The following is a 19,736-nucleotide window of genomic DNA, read 5'->3' as shown; positions in this document are numbered from 1 at the left end:
CTCCAAGCAACTCCCAAGTGACCGAGCTCCTATATATATATATCTTCAGATGTTGCATATTTGTTTTGAGAATTTTAAGTGCATAATTTCAGTTTTTTAAATACAACATTGCCATTTTTAAATTTTACACATTTCCAAATAAGTGCTGATTTGTACGTTTTATTATAATGTGTGTACTAGCTCGAGTGTCCAATCTTTTTCATACGACTGCAAACTGTTTGCTTTCTTAATTTGGTCATTTTATATTGACCTTAATGACTGAATATTATCATTTGCCAATATTTGCCACATAATATAAAGAAAACATCTGCACAAGTTGTGGTTTGTTTTTAAGACAGGGGTTTTATTGAATATACCCTCTAAATTTAAAGATGAATAAAAACATGAATCCTGCATAATATTCATGAAACAAAACCAAAAATAAATATCATTTAAAAAAACAACCCACACCCAAAGACAAACATAAGATGAAATCAGCATCAAACAGAAGCAACTGGAAAACACACTTTTATAAGCAGGCTGCTGATGATCAGTGAGGAGGTCAAAGGTCACTGGCTTCAGGTGTGGGCATCTGAAACAGCTGAGTCCAATCAGAGCAACGATCTGAGGATTAAAGCTGTGTGACACAGCAGCCTGCAAGACGCAGAGTGTCCAAGTCGCACCCAGTTAAATAAAAAAAAAAAAGAAAAGAAAAAACAACCTGGAATTTGGACAAATAGCAAGTAGATTGTTTTTTAAATTTATTTTAAATGTCACAGTCATATTTTATAATATTTATTGTTAGTTCTGTCTGTTCAGATTTCATTTTGCAGTAGTTCTTAAATATACAAAAAACTTTTCTGAAACCATCTGCTTAAAATCCAAAAAGTCAGAAGGATTGTTTTGTATTCATATGGAAAATCAGGATCAAGTGAGCTTTTGTAAACAAGTAAACAGCATAAATATTAGCAGTGCTTCTTTAAATCCTACAATAATTTTGACAACGCGCTTGAGTTGGTTAATCAAACTTTTAAGTTGCCTTAAAAGTAGTCTGAAAAGGTGACATACAGTGTTGCATGACCTTCTTAATTTGTATCATTACTGAGTTTTGTCATAAACACAGTAATGAAACTGGCAATTGTCCTCCATTCCAGGTTTTTCTTCAATTTGATGTCTTTCTCCATCTACCACCAGGGGCCACCAACAAGCTGCAGGAGAATGTGATGCTGTTATAATTTGGTGAAAACTACACATCAGAGTGAAATATTTTAAATACTTGACAACATTTATTCAGTTTCTCATCCTTTATATGTAGGAAGTGTTTGTTTTTTGTCATCTTTCAACTTTTAAATGGGAATCAATCATCTGATATGAAATAATCATTAATCATCTGATAATTAAACATCCTTTATGATGGTAAAATGTTAAAATGCGTTTTCAGCACTGCAAGGCTAGTTATGATTCATTTAATTTGTTCATTTGAGGGAATATATGATAAAAGTCTGAGTCACAAAACAGTCAAATGATGCTGCTGCTGATGAATAAATCACATTTAAGTTCCATAAAAAACATTAAAACATGTAGGCTTAAACATGTCACTTTATTGAATATCAGAATAATTTCACTTTGTACTTTGCCAATATCTCAATTTCATCTGTACTTTATATCACAGTGTTTGAATTGCATGAACCACATGAATAAAAAAAAACAACAAAACAATTAATGCACAAAAATGGTAGATGTGGCAATTTAATGAATAAATAAATAAATAACATGCCCAGGCTTAATTAACTCTGCAGTTTATCAGAAATGACAGCCAACGTTTGACGCAGGTGATTTTTCTTTTCTTTCAGGAAAGATTCGAGGTTTTGAGCTTCTCTCAGAATGTCATCCAGCTCCTTCACTTGAGAGGCGTCGGCTGCAGCTCGCTCACTGAAACACAGCAAACATGGCAACGTAACCCTCAAAAACAAAAACTGTTGAATTCTTTTTTCCTTCTTTCCTTCAGCTGCTCCAGCAGAGATTCACACTGCCATTTGGTCCAAGTCTGACACTTGGAGAGACCTATACGCTGCTCCTGAGTGGTCTCACAGCCAAATGCAAATCAGGATCTACTTCACTTTACTGCTGAGATCTGACAGGATCAGGGGTTACATTAAGATGAAAAAAAAATTTAAAAATAATCATTTCTGACAGCACTGTTTGTTAATCATCTTTTATAAATCAGAAATTTATTTTGGAATTCCACAATATTTCAAATACTTTTTAATCACCGTCTCAGATGAACTCAATATGCTCATCATTTTTGCAATAAAAATGAAATTTATTTCATTTTATTTAATACTCAAAAAATATTTGAATTTTTATTCAAATATTTTTTGAGCTTTTTTTTTTTTTTTGGTCCACAAGATGAACTTCTACTCACCACAAAAGTGAATTACAAATTTTTTATCTACTAAAAGTTTTTTTTTTTTTAATACTGAAGCACCAATACTTTATCAATCAATCAATCAATTTTATTTATATAGCGCCAAATCACAACAAACAGTTGTCCCAAGGCGCTTTATATTGTAAGGCAAGGCCATACAATAATTACGTAAAAACCCCAACGGTCAAAATGACCCCCTGTGAGCAAGCACTTGGCGACAGTGGGAAGGAATAACTCCCTTTTAACAGGAAGAAACCTCCAGCAGAACCAGGCTCAGGGAGGGGCAGTCTTCTGCTGGGACTGGTTGGGGCTGAGGGAGAGAACCAGGAAAAAGACATGCTGTGGAGGGGAGCAGAGATCAATCACTAATGATTAAATGCAGAGTGGTGCATACAGAGCAAAAAGAGAAAGAAACAGTGCATCATTGGAACCCACCCAGCAGTCTAAGTTTATAGCAGCATAACTAAGGGATGGTTCAGGGTCACCTGATCCAGCCCTAACTATAAGCTTTAGCAAAAAGGAAAGTTTTAAGCCTAATCTTAAAAGTAGAGAGGGTGTCTGTCTCCCTGATCTGAATTGGGAGCTGGTTCCACAGGAGAGGAGCCTGAAAGCTGAAGGCTCTGCCTCCCATTCTACTCTTACAAACCCTAGGAACTACAAGTAAGCCTGCAGTCTGAGAGCGAAGCGCTCTATTGGGGTGATATGGTACTATGAGGTCCCTAAGATAAGATGGGACCTGATTATTCAAAACCTTATAAGTAAGAAGAAGAATTTTAAATTCTATTCTAGAATTAACAGGAAGCCAATGAAGAGAGGCCAATATGGGTGAGATATGCTCTCTCCTTCTAGTCCCCGTTAGTACTCTAGCTGCAGCATTTTGAATTAACTGAAGGCTTTTCAGGGAACTTTTAGGACAACCTGATAATAATGAATTACAATAGTCCAGCCTAGAGGAAATAAATGCATGAATTAGTTTTTCAGCATCACTCTGAGACAAGACCTTTCTAATTTTAGAGATATTGCGTAAATGCAAAAAAGCAGTCCTACATATTTGTTTAATATGCGCTTTGAATGACATATCCTGATCAAAAATGACTCCAAGATTTCTCACAGTATTACTAGAGGTCAGGGTAATGCCATCCAGAGTAAGGATCTGGTAAGACACCATGTTTCTAAGATTTGTGGGGCCAAGTACAATAACTTCAGTTTTATCTGAGTTTAAAAGCAGGAAATTAGAGCTCATCCATGTCTTTATGTCTGTAAAACAATCCTGCAGTTTAGCTAATTGGTGTGTGTCCTCTGCTTCATGGATAGATAAAGCTGGGTATCATCTGCGTAACATTGAAAATTTAAGCAATGCCGTCTAATAATACTGCCTAAGGGAAGCATGTATAAAGTGAATAAAATTGGTCCTAGCACAGAACCTTGTGGAACTCCATAATTAACTTTAGTAATTATGTTCAGGAACAACCCAGGAACCACCAAAGCTCAAGCCTGTCATGAATTACAAACTGCTGGAGCACCAGTGTCACTGTCCACAGAGAAGACAGCTTAACATCGGCATGGACGATAGTTAGGTGGCCGAGCTGGTCACAGCAAAGAAAAGCTCATTTCTTTTTACCCCATACGGATGTGATGGCAATATCACCCAAGTCATCAACAGGCACAGTTTTAACTTATGGTTAAAAATTTAACCAAACTAATTTTGGACAAGTTATTTAAATTGAAATTTGAAGTTTTATAAAGTGAAAATATCAGATGTATGTTTTAGTTTTAAAGTAATGCACTAATGTTGAAGGTTTTAGTGTGAACATTGTGTCTCCACAAAGTGCATTATGGGTAACCTCAGTACATTCATGACAGAAGAAATGCATTTGAGACACTCAAATTTTACAAAAGCACATTTATATGTAAACACCAACACACAAACCTCATATTAACGTGTTGGTTTTTACATAGAAAGAATGAGTCAACCAATCAGTGTTAGTGGAGGCTCATTTACCCATAATCCCTTTGGCATCTGTCTGTGTTTGTTACAAAACTTCAGAATTAGTGCATTATTTAAAATTAAAAGATATATGTTATATTTTACCTTTGTACAAATGACAGAAGTGACATTAATGGAGTTATTCTATCTGTATTAATTTTATTTACACTTCAAACCATAAGTCAGCACTGATTTATTTTCCAAGACCTCTGCCTCACTGTGACATTGCTATTGTGTAGAGAGTTGAGCTTTGCAGCTCCTCTCAGCTGTTTCACTGCTATAAACTATGTAGTAAACAGGAGCTTCCAGCAGTGGGCAGGATGCACAGAAGTGCTGACTCGTTGTTTGGGTCTGTGGTCGCCTTTGACGCTACCAGAAGCGATTCAGCTTGTTAGTTGTAAGTGTACCAGAGACAACACTGAAAGTTATCGGTTTAGCTCCATAAAAGATAACTTTTCAGTTAGCTGATTATTTGCTATCGAAGCTAACTTTTTGGTTTGCTGTGCCCACCACTGCCTGCTCCAAAGTCAACACCTTCAGGCTCAACTGAAATTTGCAGCTGCCCACATGAACAAGGTTTTACAGTCAGACAAAGGTTGAACTATGTGGCCACAATGACAAAAGGTATGTTTGGAGGAGTAAAGGTGAGGCTTTTAAAGCTAAGAGCATTGTATCAACTGTAAAGCATGGTGGTGGTAGCATGCTCTGGGGCTGTTTGAGTGCCAATGGTCCTGGTCCACTGCACAAAGTGGATGGAGTAATGAAGGAAGAGGAAGAAGTCCAAATTTCTCAACACCTCAAATTAATAGCAAGATAAGTTGAAAAATGACCACAATTGGCTGTTCCAACAGGATGATGATCCAAACACACATCGAAACTAATTGTAGGTTGGATTAAAGCAGGCTAGCATTAAGCTTCTGGACTGGCCTTCCCAAAGATCTGATCTCAACCCCATTGAAAATTTGTGGACTACACTTAAAATCTGGCTCTGTGCCATGAAATCAACCACTTTTAATGAACTCTATGAATTCTGCCAAGAAAAGTGATTACATTTCCAGCCACAATTATGCCAGAAGCATGTTGAGGGCTACCAAAAGTGTCTGGCTAAGGGACTCATCTCACTTATCTTCAACCGCTTACTCCTTAAGGGTTGCGGGGGGCTGGAGCCTTTCCCAGCAGTCAAAGAACACGAGGCATGGTACACCCTGGACAAGACACCAGTCTGTCACAGGGCCACATATAGACAAACACATTCCAACAAATATTAGAGCCTGTATGTATAATTTTGACCCTGTGTGGATTAGAGTAGATCCCAAATGAATTCCAACTTGTGCAGTCAATTCTTGTTTTTAAAGCCAGTCATGATATTGACTGGACACTCATTCCACCCTGACAAAAGAATAGTTCATTAAACATCATTAAAGCCCAAAATTACAGTGATATTCATGCTCATGATGAGTCTATGTAAACGTCTGACCACAACTGTACAACCCCAATTCCAATGAAGTTTGGATGTTGTGTAAAATGTAAATTAAACAGAATAAATCCTCTTCAACCTATATCCAAATGAATACACCACAAAGACAAGATATTTAATGTTCAAACTGATAAACTTTATTGCTTTTGTGCAAATATTTGCTCATTTTGAAATGGATGCCTGCAACACATTTCAACAAAGTTGGGACGGGGCAACAAAAAACTGGGAAAGTTGATGAATGCTCAAAGAACACATAATTGGAAACAGGTGAGTGTCATGATTGGGTATAAAAAAAGGCTCAGCCATTCACAAGCAAAGACGGGGTGAGGATCACCACGTTGTGAACAACTGCGTGAAAAAATAATCCAACAGTTTAAGAACAATGTTTCTCAATGTTCAATTGCAAGGAATTTAGGGATTCCATCATCTACAGTCCATAATATAATCAGAAGATTCAGAGAATCTGGAGAACTTTCTACACGTAAGCAGCAAGGCCGAAAACCAACACTGAATGTCCGTGACCTTTGATCCCTCAGATGGGACTGCATTAAAAACCGACATCATTGTGTAAAGGATCTTACCACGTGGGCTAAGGAACACTTCAGAAAACCATTGTCAGTTAACACAGTTCGTCGCTACATCTACAAGTGCAAGTTAAAACTCTACCATGCAAAGCGAAAGCCAAACATCAACAACATCCAGAAACGCCGCCGCCTTCTCTGGGCCTGAGCTCATTTGAAATGGACAGATGCAAAGTGAAATATGTGCTGTGGTCTGATGAGTCCACATTTCAAATTGTTTTTGGAAATCAAGGGCGACGTGTCCTCCAGCCAAAAGAGGAAAAAGACCATCCAGATTGTTACCAGCGCAAAGTTCAAAAGCCAGCATCTGTGATGGTATGGGGGTGTGTTAGTGCCCATGGCATGGACAACTTACACATCTGTGATGGCGCCATCAATGCTGAAAGGTACATCCAGGTGTTGGAGCAACACATGCTGCCATCCAAGCAACGTCTTTTTCAGGGACGTCCCTGCTTATTTCAGCAAGACAATGCCAAGACACATTCTGCACGTGTTACAACAGCGTGGCTTCATAGTAAAAGAGTGCGGGTACAAGACTGGCCTGCCTGCAGTCCAGACCTGTCGCCCATTGAAAATGTGTGGCGCATTATGAAGTGCAAAATACGACAACGGAGACCCCGGACTGTTGAACAACTGAAGTCGTACATCAAGCAAGAATGGGAAAGAATTCCACCTACAAAGCTTTAACAATTAGTGTCCTCAGTTCCCAAATGCTTATTGAGTGTTGTCAGAAGGAAAGGTGATGTAACACAGTGGTAAACATACCACTGTCCCAGCTTTTTAAAACGTGTTGCAGGCATCCATTTCAAAATGAGGAAATATTTGCACAAAAACAATAATGTTCATCAGTTTGAACATTAACTATCTTGTCTTTGTGGTGTATTCAATTGAATACAGGTTGAAGAGGATTTGCAAATCACTGTATTCTGTTTTTATTTACATTTTACAAAATGTCCCATCTTCATTGGAACTCGGGTTGTACATCAGACTTTCATGAGGTTTTTACCATAATGGGTCACCAGACATTGATCAGTAAAGGAACGTGAATATCCAGCTGCTTAAATATGACTTACCTTAATACTTCAGCACATTCTAAAAGCAGCATGTTGACATCTTTACTTGCACCTATTAAAAAAAAAAAAATCAAAAGGGCAAGTAATGCAGTCAATAAAAACAGAAAATCCACAATCCATTACACTAGCTGCATAATACAGTATCTGTTCTGGTACATTCAGAACTATAGATTCCATCCTATGATTAAAACTAACAGATTCTGTGTATACCATCAGCTAAAAACTAAACAGAGACATTTTTTAACAAATATTGGTAACAGCAGATTTTGACTCAACGATAAGACTCAGGAAAATGACGTGCTGCTGATTTACTGCTAAACACACAGCACTGTGACACTGTGAGGACATTCTGAGGGTATCATGTGACCCGTGTATCTGACCTGCCTCCAGAGCCTGTGGATTTTAACAGGCAACCTGCTTGTACTGTGTAAACGCAGTCCATCCTTGCTGAAAGCTGAAGATATTTATTCATTCACTTGCATTTATTCTGAATCATAAAAACAAAACACATTCCAGAGCTTTGTTTATTATTGTTAATATTATTATTAGTAGTAGAACTAGTATTACCATTTAACTCATGAAGGGTTTATTAATATGTCTATAAAAATACAGGTCAATATTCCACATATTCACAAGATGTAACTGAAAATACAGATAGATACAGATAGATTGTATTTTATCCTTAGACAAAATACAATGTATAACTAACTGTCAACTGGACTGAATTTTGACTCCATTCAATGAAATTCTATTTAATTATATTGCTGAAATCATAAAACATCTCATAAGCAAAGACAATGGAACACATAGTAAGGTATGTAAAAGGTAAGGTAATAGCGTATAGAGAGGTGACATTTATTGTTTGGTATGCTTATATATTTTGAGTCAAGGATGAACACTGCGAAAACAGAAAGCTGATAGGACAAATATTTTTGGAGAAATTAGCAATTTTAGCTCATCAGTAAACAATGGACATTGTGCTGCAATGTACCATGGGAGTTCAGGGGTTTGAGGTTTTAAATGTTGCTATTGTGGTTCACTTAGTTTAACAGTGTTGCTAGTCTTATTCATTTATTGTGTTTTTGTAGTTCAATTGGTTTTGTTGTGTGGGCCGCCAGAAGAGGAGGTACTGCTGGCCCACCACCAGAGGGCACCCTGCCTGAAGTGCGGGCTTCAGGCACGAGAGGGCGCTGCCACCACGGACACAGCCGGGAGTGACAGCTGTCTCTCATTATTTCCTGACAGCTGTCACTCATTCTTCATCATCTCACTCCATAAAACCCAGACGTCATCTCCACCTCATCGCCGAGATATCGTACTTCGATGAAGGTAACTTTCTCTGCCTGTATTAATTAATTCCAAGAGCTATTGTGTTGCAGCTGTCAACCAGAGGACCGGCGTGGGTCGCGACTGTTTCGTCCTACGTCCCGTCAGATAAGTGTTTGAGACAGGAGCTGCACGAGTGTGTTAGAGGTGGAGGTGGCATTCCCACCGTTGTTGTTACGGGGTGTACACACACCCACACTTGACTGTCTTTGCTCTTCGCCAGCAGTACCAGATCCGACAGTCGGGGACGGTGATCACCTGGGAATTCGGGACTTGGCGGCTCCAGTATTCACCAGGTTCGGTGGCGGCGGAAATCGTGTGGTTCCGGCTCTTCTCAGGACAGACGTCTTCTATCCTTGAGCCTGCCCACACGTCACCTTTGTGGATTGACTGTTATCAGATTCTGAGATTGTCTGTGTATTCGTTGTGCACCTTCACAACATTAAATTGTTACTTTTTTGGCTCATCTATTGACCGTTCATTTGCGCCCCCTGTTGTGGGTCCGTGTCACTACACTTTCACAACAGGATATCTCGGCCAGCGTCATGGATCCCGAGGGGCGTCACCCATCTGTTGGACAGCCAATGGAAGAGCAGGGTGCACAGGCGTCTGCAGGAGGCATGCTCGGTGAGTTGCAGCAAATCCTCACCGCCTTTACCGCTCGGCTGGATTTGATGTCCGAGCAAAACGTCATCCTTAATCGCAGGATGGAGGCTCTCACCGCACAGGTGGAAGCGCGCGATCAGAGCGCTGCTGCAGCTCCTCCTCCTGCCGACCCGGTGCCGGGTATTAACATTCCACTGGTCGTTCAACAAACCCCCCCACCATCCCCTGAAGCATACATAAGTCCCCCAGAGCCGTACGGGGGTTGTGTGGAGACGTGCGCGGACTTTCTGATGCAGTGTTCGCTCGTCTTTGCACAACGACCCGTGATGTACGCGTCTGACACCAGCAAGGTGGCTTATGTTATTAATTTGCTTCGGGGTAAGGCACGCGCCTGGGCTACGGCGCTCTGGGAACAGAACTCACGGTTGTTATCAGCATACACTGGGTTTGTGGGGGAGTTCAGAACAGTGTTTGATCACCCTAAAAGAGGAGAGATCGCTTCAACAATGCTGCTGTCAATGTGACAGGGGCGCCGGTGCGCAGCCGAATATGCAGTCGACTTCCGCATCGCGGCTGCGAGGTCCGGCTGGAATAACGTTGCGCTCCGCGCCGCCTTCATAAACGGACTGTCATCGGTCCTGAAGGAGCATCTGGTAGCTAAGGAAGAACCGCGGGATTTAGATGGGCTTATCGATCTCGTTATACGGTTAGACAATCGGTTGGAGGAACGCCATCGGGAGCGAGGCGAAGGACGTGGCTGGATACGCGCCGTCCCTCTCCCTTCCGGGTTCGAAAAGGGGCCGCCCTCCCCACGCTCCACAGCCGCAGCGCTCCGTGGGGCAACAGCTCCCCCTGCTGACGTTGTTAGGGAAACGCACAGGGCCAAAATGAGGAGGCTGGTCCGCGGGGAGTGTTTTCTCTGCAGCTCAAAGGAGCACATACAGGAAAAACTGCCCCAAACGGCCACAACGACAACAACCGCCCTTAGAGACTGGGCTAAGGGGGGGTCATAACATTCACATGGGACACACACAGATTGCCACACGACTCCCAGTTACAATCCTGAGCGGGGATTTCACCCTTCAAGCCCCAGCACTGGTGGACACAGGGTCAGAAGGGAATTTGCTAGATAGCAGATGGGCAAGGGAGGTAGGGCTCCCTCTGGTGGCGCTTCCTTCGCCATTGCAGGTGCGGGCACTAGATGGCACCCTCCTCCCTTTAATCACACACAAGACACAACCAGTAAGTCTGGTGGTGTCTGGAAACCATCGGGAGGAGATTGAGTTTTTTGTAACTCCTTCTACCTCCCGCGTGATTTTGGGCTTCCCATGGATGTTGAAGCACAATCCCCGGATTGATTGGCCGTCTGGGGTGGTGGTTCAGTGGAGCGAAACCTGCCATCGGGTGTGTTTAGGATCCTCGGTTCCTCCCGGTTTACATGCTAAGGAGGAGGTCAAAGTCCCTCCCAATCTGACGGCAGTGCTGGTTGAGTACCACGATCTTGCTGACGTCTTCAGCAAGGATCTGGCACTCACCCTTCCCCCGCACCGTCTGTACGACTGTGCCATTGATTTGGTTCCAGGCGCTGAGTTCCCGTCCAGCAGGCTGTACAACCTCTCACGGCCTGAGCGCGAATCAATGGAGACCTACATCCGGGACTCATTAGCTGCCGGGCTGATCCGGAACTCCACCTCCCCGATGGGTGCAGGTTTCTTTTTTGTGGGCAAGAAAGATGGCGGACTCCGTCCATGCATTGATTACAGGGGGCTGAATGAGATTACGGTTCGCAACCGATACCCGTTGCCATTGTTGGATTCCGTGTTCACCCCCCTGCATGGAGCCAAAATCTTTACTAAGCTGGATCTTAGAAATGCGTATCACCTGGTTCGGATCCGGAAGGGAGACGAATGGAAGACGGCATTTAACACCCTGTTAGGTCACTTTGAGTACCTGGTCATGCCGTTCGGCCTCACCAATGCCCCCGCGACGTTCCAAGCCTTGGTTAGCGACGTCTTGCGGGACTTCCTGCACCAATTCGTCTTCGTATATCTGGACGATATTCTCATCTTTTCTCCGGATCCTGAGACCCATGTCCAGCATGTACGTCAGGTCCTACAGCGGTTGTTGGAGAACCGGCTGTTTGTGAAGGGCGAGAAGTGCGAGTTCCACCGCACTTCTTTGTCCTTCCTGGGGTTTATCATCTCTTCTAACTCCGTCGCCCCTGATCCGGCCAAGGTTGCGGCGGTGAGAGATTGGCCCCAACCAACAAGCCGTAGGAAGCTGCAACAGTTCCTCGGCTTCGCTAATTTCTATAGGAGGTTCATTAAGGGCTACAGTCAGGTAGTTAGCCCCCTGACAGCCCTGACCTCTCCAAAAGTCCCCTTCACCTGGTCGGATCAGTGCAAAGCCGCGTTCAAGGAGTTGAAACGACGGTTCTCTACTGCGCCAGTTTTGGTGCAGCCCGACCCTAGCCGCCAGTTCGTGGTTGAAGTGGACACCTCTGACTCAGGGATAGGAGCCGTGCTATCCCAGAGCAGAGAGACCGATAAGGTTCTTCACCCGTGTCCCTACTTTTCTCGCAGGTTGACCCCGGCTGAACGGAACTATGACGTCGGCAATCGAGAACTCCTTGCGGTGAAAGAGGCTCTTGAGGAGTGGAGACACCTGTTGGAGGGAGCGTCTGTGCCGTTCACGGTTTTCACTGACCATCGGAACCTGGAGTATATCAGGACCGCCAAGCGGCTGAACCCCAGGCAAGCCCGCTGGTCACTGTTCTTCAGGCGTTTTGACTTCCGGATCACCTATCGCCCCGGGACCAAGAACCAGAGGTCGGATGCCTTGTCCCGGGTACACGAAGAGGAGGTCAAAACTGCACTGTCGGATCCACCGGAGCCCATCCTGCCTGAGTCCACTATCGTGGCCACCCTCACCTGGGACGTGGAGAAGATCGTCCGGGAGGCCCTGGCACGGAGCCCAGACCCCGGAACTGGTCCGAAGAACCGTCTGTACGTCCCACCAGAGGCCAGAGCTGCAGTCTTGGACTTCTGTCACGGTTCCAAGCTCTCCTGTCATCCAGGGGTGCGAAGGACCGTGGCAGTTGTCCGGCAGCGCTTCTGGTGGGCGTCTATGGAGGCCGACGTCCGGGAGTACATCCAGGCCTGCACCACCTGTGCCAGGGGCAAGGCAGACCACAAAAGGTCCCAAGGACTTCTCCAGCCGCTTCCTGTGCCTCATCGCCCCTGGTCCCATATCGGCCTGGATTTCGTCACGGGCCTCCCGCCGTCCCAGGGCAACACCACCATCTTCACGACAGTGGACCGATTCTCCAAGGCGGCCCACTTCGTGGCCCTCCCGAAGCTCCCAACAGCCCAGGAGACAGCAGACCTCCTGGTCCACCACGTCGTCCGTCTGCATGGGATACCTACCGATATCGTCTCTGATCGTGGTCCCCAGTTCTCCTCACACGTCTGGAGGAGCTTCTGCCGGGAACTGGGGGCCACTGTGAGCCTCTTGTCCGGGTATCACCCGCAGACCAATGGACAGGCAGAACGGGCCAATCAGGAATTGGAGCAAGCCGTGCGCTCTGTGACGTCCGCACACCCGACGGCCTGGAGTGAACATCTGGCCTGGATCGAGTATGCGCATAACAGCCAGGTGTCCTCTGCCACCGGCCTCTCCCCGTTTGAGGTGTGTTTGGGGTATCAGCCCCCATTGTTTCCCGTAGTGGAGGGAGAGGTCGGTGTGCCCTCGGTCCAGGCCCACCTGCGGAAGTGCCGTCGGGTGTGGCGCTCCGCCCGTTCTGCCTTGTTGAAGGCCCGGATAAGGGCGAAGACCCATGCGGACCGCCGGCGATCCCCGGCCCCTGTTTACCAGCCCGGGCAGGAGGTGTGGCTATCCACGAAGGACATCCCCCTCCAGGTGGACTCCCTGAAACTCAAGGACAGGTATATTGGACCTTACAGAATCCTCAAAATCCTCAGTCCTGCCGCAGTGAAGCTCCAACTCCCGGCTTCACTGCGGATCCACCCAGTCTTTCAGGTGTCCAGGATCAAGCCTCACCACACCTCGCCCCTCTGTGCTCCCGGACCGGCACCGCCTCCTGCCCGGATCATCGACGGGGAGCCGGCTTGGACGGTGCGCCGGCTCCTGGACGTCCGTCGGATGGGCCGGGGGTTCCAGTATTTGGTGGACTGGGAGGGGTATGGACCCGAAGAACGCTCCTGGGTGAAGAGGAGCTTCATCCTGGATCCGGCCCTCCTGGCCGATTTCTACCATCGACACCCCGACAAGCCTGGTCGGGCGCCAGGAGGCGCCCGTTGAGGGGGGGGGTCCTGTTGTGTGGGCCGCCAGAAGAGGAGGTACTGCTGGCCCACCACCAGAGGGCGCCCTGCCTGAAGTGTGGGCTTCAGGCACGAGAGGGCGCTGCCGCCACGGACACAGCTGGGAGTGACAGCTGTCTCTCATTATTTCCTGACAGCTGTCAGTCATTCTTCATCATCTCACTCCATAAAACCCAGACGTCATCTCCACCTCATCGCCGAGATATCGTACTTCGATGGAGGTAACTTTCTCTGCCTGTATTAATTAATTCCAAGAGCTATTGTGTTGCAGCTGTCAACCAGAGGACCGGCGTGGGTCGCGACTGTTTCGTCCTACGTCCCGTCAGATAAGTTTTTGAGACAGGAGCTGCACGAGTGTGTTAGAGGTGGAGGTGGCATTCCCACCGTTGTTGTTACGGGGTGTACACACACCCACACTTGACTGTCTTTGCTCTTCGCCAGCAGTACCAGATCCGACAGTCGGGGACGGTGATCACCTGGGAATTCGGGACTTGGCGGCTCCAGTATTCACCAGGTTCGGTGGCGGCGGAAATCGTGTGGTTCCGGCTCTTCTCAGGACAGACGTCTTCTATCCTCGTGCCTGCCCACACGTCACCTTTGTGGATTGACTGTTATCAGATTCTGAGATTGTCTGTGTATTCGTTGTGCACCTTCACAACATTAAATTGTTACTTTTTTGGCTCATCTATTGACCGTTCATTTGCGCCCCCTGTTGTGGGTCCAGGTTTAGTCAGTTTAGTTAAGTGTTATATTGCTCTCACCATGAGTGATTTAAGTGTCATGTTGGTAAGAGAGAAAACTGACCCACCTTTCGTCAAAAAAGTGACAGCTGCCAATCAAAATCGGCCACGTCACTAAGCCCCGCCCCCTCTATGACGTCAGAGCCAATCAGAATCGATGACGTCACTATGTCCCGCCCCTAAGCCCCTCCCCTAGTCCCGCCTCCAAGCCCCGCCCCTTATGACGTCACAGCCAATCATAATCGATGACGTCATTATGCCCCGCCCCTAAGCCCCGCCCCTGATCCCGCCTCCGAGCCCCCGCCCCTTATGACGTCACATCCAATCAGAGTCGATGACGTCAGTATGTCCCGCCCCTAAGCCCCGCCCCCAGCTCCTCCCCTAGTTCCGCCCCTGGCTCCTCCCCTAGCCCCACCCCCAAGCTCCTCCCCTAACCCCGGCCAAGCACCGCCTCCAAGCCATACCTCCCCTCCCACCCAGGGTCTAATATTTTAATGTCATTTTATTTCATGAATTAAAGAACGATTAAAAATACCTAGATCTTTTTAATGTATTAAAGAATTAACTAATTCTGAAATAATTAAACATAAATCACTGTCTATTATTTAATGACCCTTTAATATCTTTAATTCTTAAATTATTACGTTTCCTTTTCTGTTTTTTAATTCGTAAATTAAAGAAGGGGAACAAATACCCGTCTCTCTCGGCTGTAAGTCTTTGCAGCAAGACGGTCAAATACCCACGCATAGAGCCGCTCGCGGAAACATGACCCCACGGCTGTAAAACCTGTTGCAGACGCTGTGTCTGTGTGAGTGCGTGTGTGTGTGCGTGTGTGTGTGTGTGGCGGGACACCCGCTGAGCGGAGATGCTGCCCCGAGGTGATGAACCCGAAGAACAATAAACAATGCTCCTTATCACTCACGCCAGATGATGTTTTCTTTTAAGATATTAGCCGATCGATCATGGGGCGCGGGACACCCGCTGAGCGGAGATGCTGCCCCGAGCCCGAACAATAAACAATGCTCCTTATCACTTACGTCCCTGGGAACGAGTCAGCGAGCATTTCCACTACGACCGGTGAAGAGTGAAGATGCCTGGACCCCCAGCTATGGGTATAAAATAGAATAAATTTGCGGAAAAAATCCTGGAAAACCATGTTGTTTAATTAAGTTTTCTTGTCTTCGAGCAGAGTGCGAAAACCGCATCAGCTTTCAGGGTAAGTGATTTAAGTAATCTGTTTTGATAGAAATGAGTGTTTTTAAATGATGCACGCCGTCTGAAACTGTTTTTTTTTTTTTTTTAGACAAAACCACGCAGACGGTCCAGAGCGCGTTCGGACCCGTCCTCGGTAATATATTTGAAATAGTACAGAATATCCGCTTGCGAGGGTGATGCTTTGTATTCATTTATTTATGTTAATTCTAGAAATCAAGTCAGAGCCCCCTGAAGAAGTTCGAAGGCTGGAAGCCCCCACTTCACCACGCAGATGTAAGTACAGCGATCGAGATTAAATCACGATTAAAACTCTGGAATAACCCGATTTTTTCTGTCACAGCCCATGGAGAAGCGGGTCAGTGGGAGAGACCCGTAAAACGATCCGCGGATGTACACGGTAAGGAGTCGGAGTTTATGTATTTATTTATTTTAAATATTTAATAACTAACGATTTTCTCTTTTTTCAGCACGCGGTGGAGGGAGACCGTCTATTTTCCACAGAGACGCAAGGCTCGAAGATATTCTGAGCTGGGATTAACCTCATCACGCAACTTTCTTGAAAATGTGTAGTCTGTTTTTATTTTTTTATTTTTTCTCTTATTCCGATGGAACGGGAGAATTCATTTTGAAGAGGTATATTAACTGAATTTCTTGAGGTAGATTCTTCCTGCTACAGATTTTAAAAGATGGAAGGAGAGAATTCACATCGGGAAAATAACTTCGGACGTGTATTGGATTTAAACGCTTCAATAATCGACTCAGCGGGGAGCGCTCCTGGAGCAGATGGTCCATTACCCGAGGCGTTAAATTCGCCGCCTCAAAATAACATCGAGTCCGGAGAGAGACTTTTAAGCCGTGTTCGTTTAACACCGTTAAATGAGGCTCTTAACAATTTAGCGGCTGAACGAGAATCGGAAGAAATTAACCCCTACATCATTTCTGCGATTAACGCTATAAATTCGACGGTCCAGTCTGATACTGAAGAGCTCCCTGACCCCCCGCACACCTCACCTCCAGACGAGTCCGGTCCCGCGGCGTTGAACCAGGTACGTCTGACTCCGTTAAATAACGCCGTAAACCTCCTCGCGTGTGAAGTTAATCCTCACGTCCAATCCGCGGTGGATGAATTAAATCAAACGCCTAACGACGCTCGCGCTTTTTCACCTTTAAGAAGTCCCTCCCCGCGCAATGCGCGCGGAGAAGAGATTTTAAACAGAGCTCGTTTAACCCCGATAAACGCGGCGATCTCTGTTTTGATGGAAGACGGAGATGATGCACGACCGGGACCCAGCCGACACTCTCCCATGACGGGTGGTGGGGCTGCTAACGTCATCAGGAGACCTGCTTTTAACAATATCGAAATCAGGCTGCCTCTCAATTTCCAGCGCGCCGACGAAATTCCCGACTACGCGGAATTTTACCGTAACGTCGTTGGGGCTCTTCATAACTCGGTCGAAAAGGCTTTAACACACGCCAGGGCCGGGGACTTTATCCAAATGGAGATTCGTGGGGACTCAGTCTACAACGAGGCCGCTTTGATCAGCTCATATAACGACGCTGGCGATGTGACAGGCTTCCAAAATCTGTTAGAACGATTGATACAATCAAATTCCAACGTTTTAGCCGACGAGTCTCTGGAATTAGTGGTTCAAGTCATCCGCAACCAGAACGGCGCGGGGAAGCGCAGAATAGATGACCTCCTCCATCACGAGGTTCTGAGGAAAAAATCCAAATGCCTTAATATCGTGTATAATCCTGACAACAGTTTATGTTTCGCGATAAACCTCGTTCAGTTATTGAATCCTCATCTGAGTACGCACGAGGCGGAGCAGCGCGGACTGGCGTTACAAAATAGCGTCGGATTAACGGAAGCTACGCCGGTATCTTTAGAGCAGGTGGGAAAATTTGAAAACGCTCTGGGTTGTAAAATTGTGGTGTTTTTCAGAGCCGAAGGGGAGAGAAAGCTGACAAAATTCCAGACAGGAATACCGGCGCAGCAGAAAACTCTTTTCGTTTTTCTGTTTAATAATCATTTTTACGGAATCATCGATTTAAAGAGATTTTTGGGAGTGAAATATGTATGTAAGTTTTGCTTTGAGGGGTACAATAACCACGCCTCCCATAATTGTCCGTCATATTGTAAAATTTGTGAATCCACGCAGTGTTATGAGAAAAATAACCCTGTATTCTGCAGCGAATGTAACAAGGAGTGTCGCTCTCCCACCTGTTACAGCCTGCATAAACAGCCGAAGTATCGTCCTTCCGCCGGTAAGTTCGTTAATGTGTGTGATAACAGAAAAAAATGCTCTCGATGTAAACGTGAGTATTACATAGCGTTTTCTAAAAACAGCGCTCCGCACGTGTGTAAGCAGAAGAGGTGTCATATATGCGGCGAGGCTCTCCAGGAGCCGGGCGAGGGTCACCTCTGCTATATGACCCCGCTCAAAGCTGAAGAGACGCATTCAGAGAAATATGTTTTTTATGATTTTGAAACGTATGTCGATAATAACGGGGAACACGTACCGTTTTACGTCAGCGCTGTAACAAAGACGGGTGATTTTTGGAGCGCATGGGGGACAGACTGCGTAGCCCGCTTCTTTAAACATTTTAGAACGAGAAAATTCAAAGAATACGTGTTCATCGCTCACAACTCAAAAGGTTTTGACGGCTATTTGCTTCTAAAGTATTTAGTCCAGCAGGGCGTAACCCCCGCTGTGATTATGACCGGGAGTAAACTATTACTCATGACAGACGCCGCCTTTAAACAGAAATATATAGATTCGTTATCTTTCCTTACAATTGCCCTTATCTCAGATGCCTAAAGCCCTGGGGATCCGGCTGAAAGACGAAATCATCCGCAAAGGTTACTTTCCGCACCTGTTCAGTTCAGAAAAAAATCTGAACTATGTCGGTCCGTACCCTGACTCAGCGGCTTACGGGGTCGCAAATATGTCAGAGGGAGAAAGAGAGGAATTTAACGCGTGGTACGTGCGGAAAAAAAACGCAATTTTCGATTTTAAAGCCGAGGCCGTTATGTATTGTGATAACGACACAAAAATCTTGGCTGCAGCCTGCTCCAAATTTATGTCTGAATTCATCGCTGAAACACTCGTGGATCCTTTTACCTGCGTTACAATCGCCTCGGCGTGTATGAAAGTCTTCCAAACTAACTTTCTTGCTCCAAAAACGCTGGCGATCCCCTCCGCCGACAATTATAGAACGAGGCATAAAAAATATTCGGACGTGGCCGTGCAATGGTTAGAATGGGTTGCTGAGACGCAAAACATTATCATCGATCATGCTCTAAACAGGGGCGAGAAAAAAATAGGAGGTTATTATGTTGATGGGTATGCTCAGATTGACGGCCGGATAAAAGTGTGGGAGTTTCTCGGATGTTTTTACCACGGGTGTGCAAGGTGTTTTACACAGCATGAAATAAACCCTCTCACAAACACCTCATTTGGAGAGCTCCACGCAGCGTGTCAGAAAAAAATAGCCTTTCTGCGGGCTATGCCGGGCGTCACCCTCAACGTAATTTGGGAGCATCAATGGCTTGAAATGAGGCTGAGGGATGAGAGCGTTCGGTGTTTCCTCGCCCGCAGGGGGTTACCGCCGCCCCTCGAACCTCGCGACGCTTTATACGGCGGTCGGACTTGCGCGGCCCGTCTGAGGTACACGGCTGAGCAAGATGAGACGGTCTATTACGTCGACGTGACCTCGCTGTATCCTTACGTTAACGTAAATTTCACATATCCCACGGGGCATCCGGAAATTATAGAGAGAAATTTCAGAGACCCCAGGACTTATTTCGGGCTCATCAAAGCCATCGTGTACCCGCCCCAGGGGCTAAAATTCCCCGTCCTCCCACACAGAACTCCTCACGGTAAACTGGTGTTTACTCTGTGTCGCACCTGCGCTGATGAAAATAATCAAGCTGCAGCGTGCACACACAGTCAGCAGCAGAGAGCTCTGTCTGGGACTTGG

General features: G+C 45.7%; 1 protein-coding gene across 1 annotated transcript in view; it reads right to left on the bottom strand.

The window, feature by feature from the left end:
* Positions 1-1,677: 1,677 nt before the first annotated feature.
* LOC117509098 (testis-expressed protein 12-like) overlaps positions 1,678-19,736 on the bottom strand; it is a 33,198-nt gene continuing 15,139 nt past the window's right edge. The window contains exons 4-5 of the mRNA XM_034168885.1: positions 7,526-7,577; positions 1,678-1,911 (exon numbers count right to left, since the gene is read on the bottom strand). Of these exons, the coding sequence (XP_034024776.1) occupies positions 1,767-1,911; positions 7,526-7,577 (197 nt within the window). The 3' untranslated portion in view covers positions 1,678-1,766. The remainder of the gene's footprint in view (positions 1,912-7,525; positions 7,578-19,736) is intronic.

This window comes from Thalassophryne amazonica, chromosome 4 (assembly GCF_902500255.1).
Source record: "Thalassophryne amazonica chromosome 4, fThaAma1.1, whole genome shotgun sequence".
Lineage (NCBI taxonomy): Eukaryota > Metazoa > Chordata > Actinopteri > Batrachoidiformes > Batrachoididae > Thalassophryne > Thalassophryne amazonica.
Note: the sequence above shows the minus strand (reverse complement) of the source record. Positions and strands in the feature narration are given on the sequence as shown.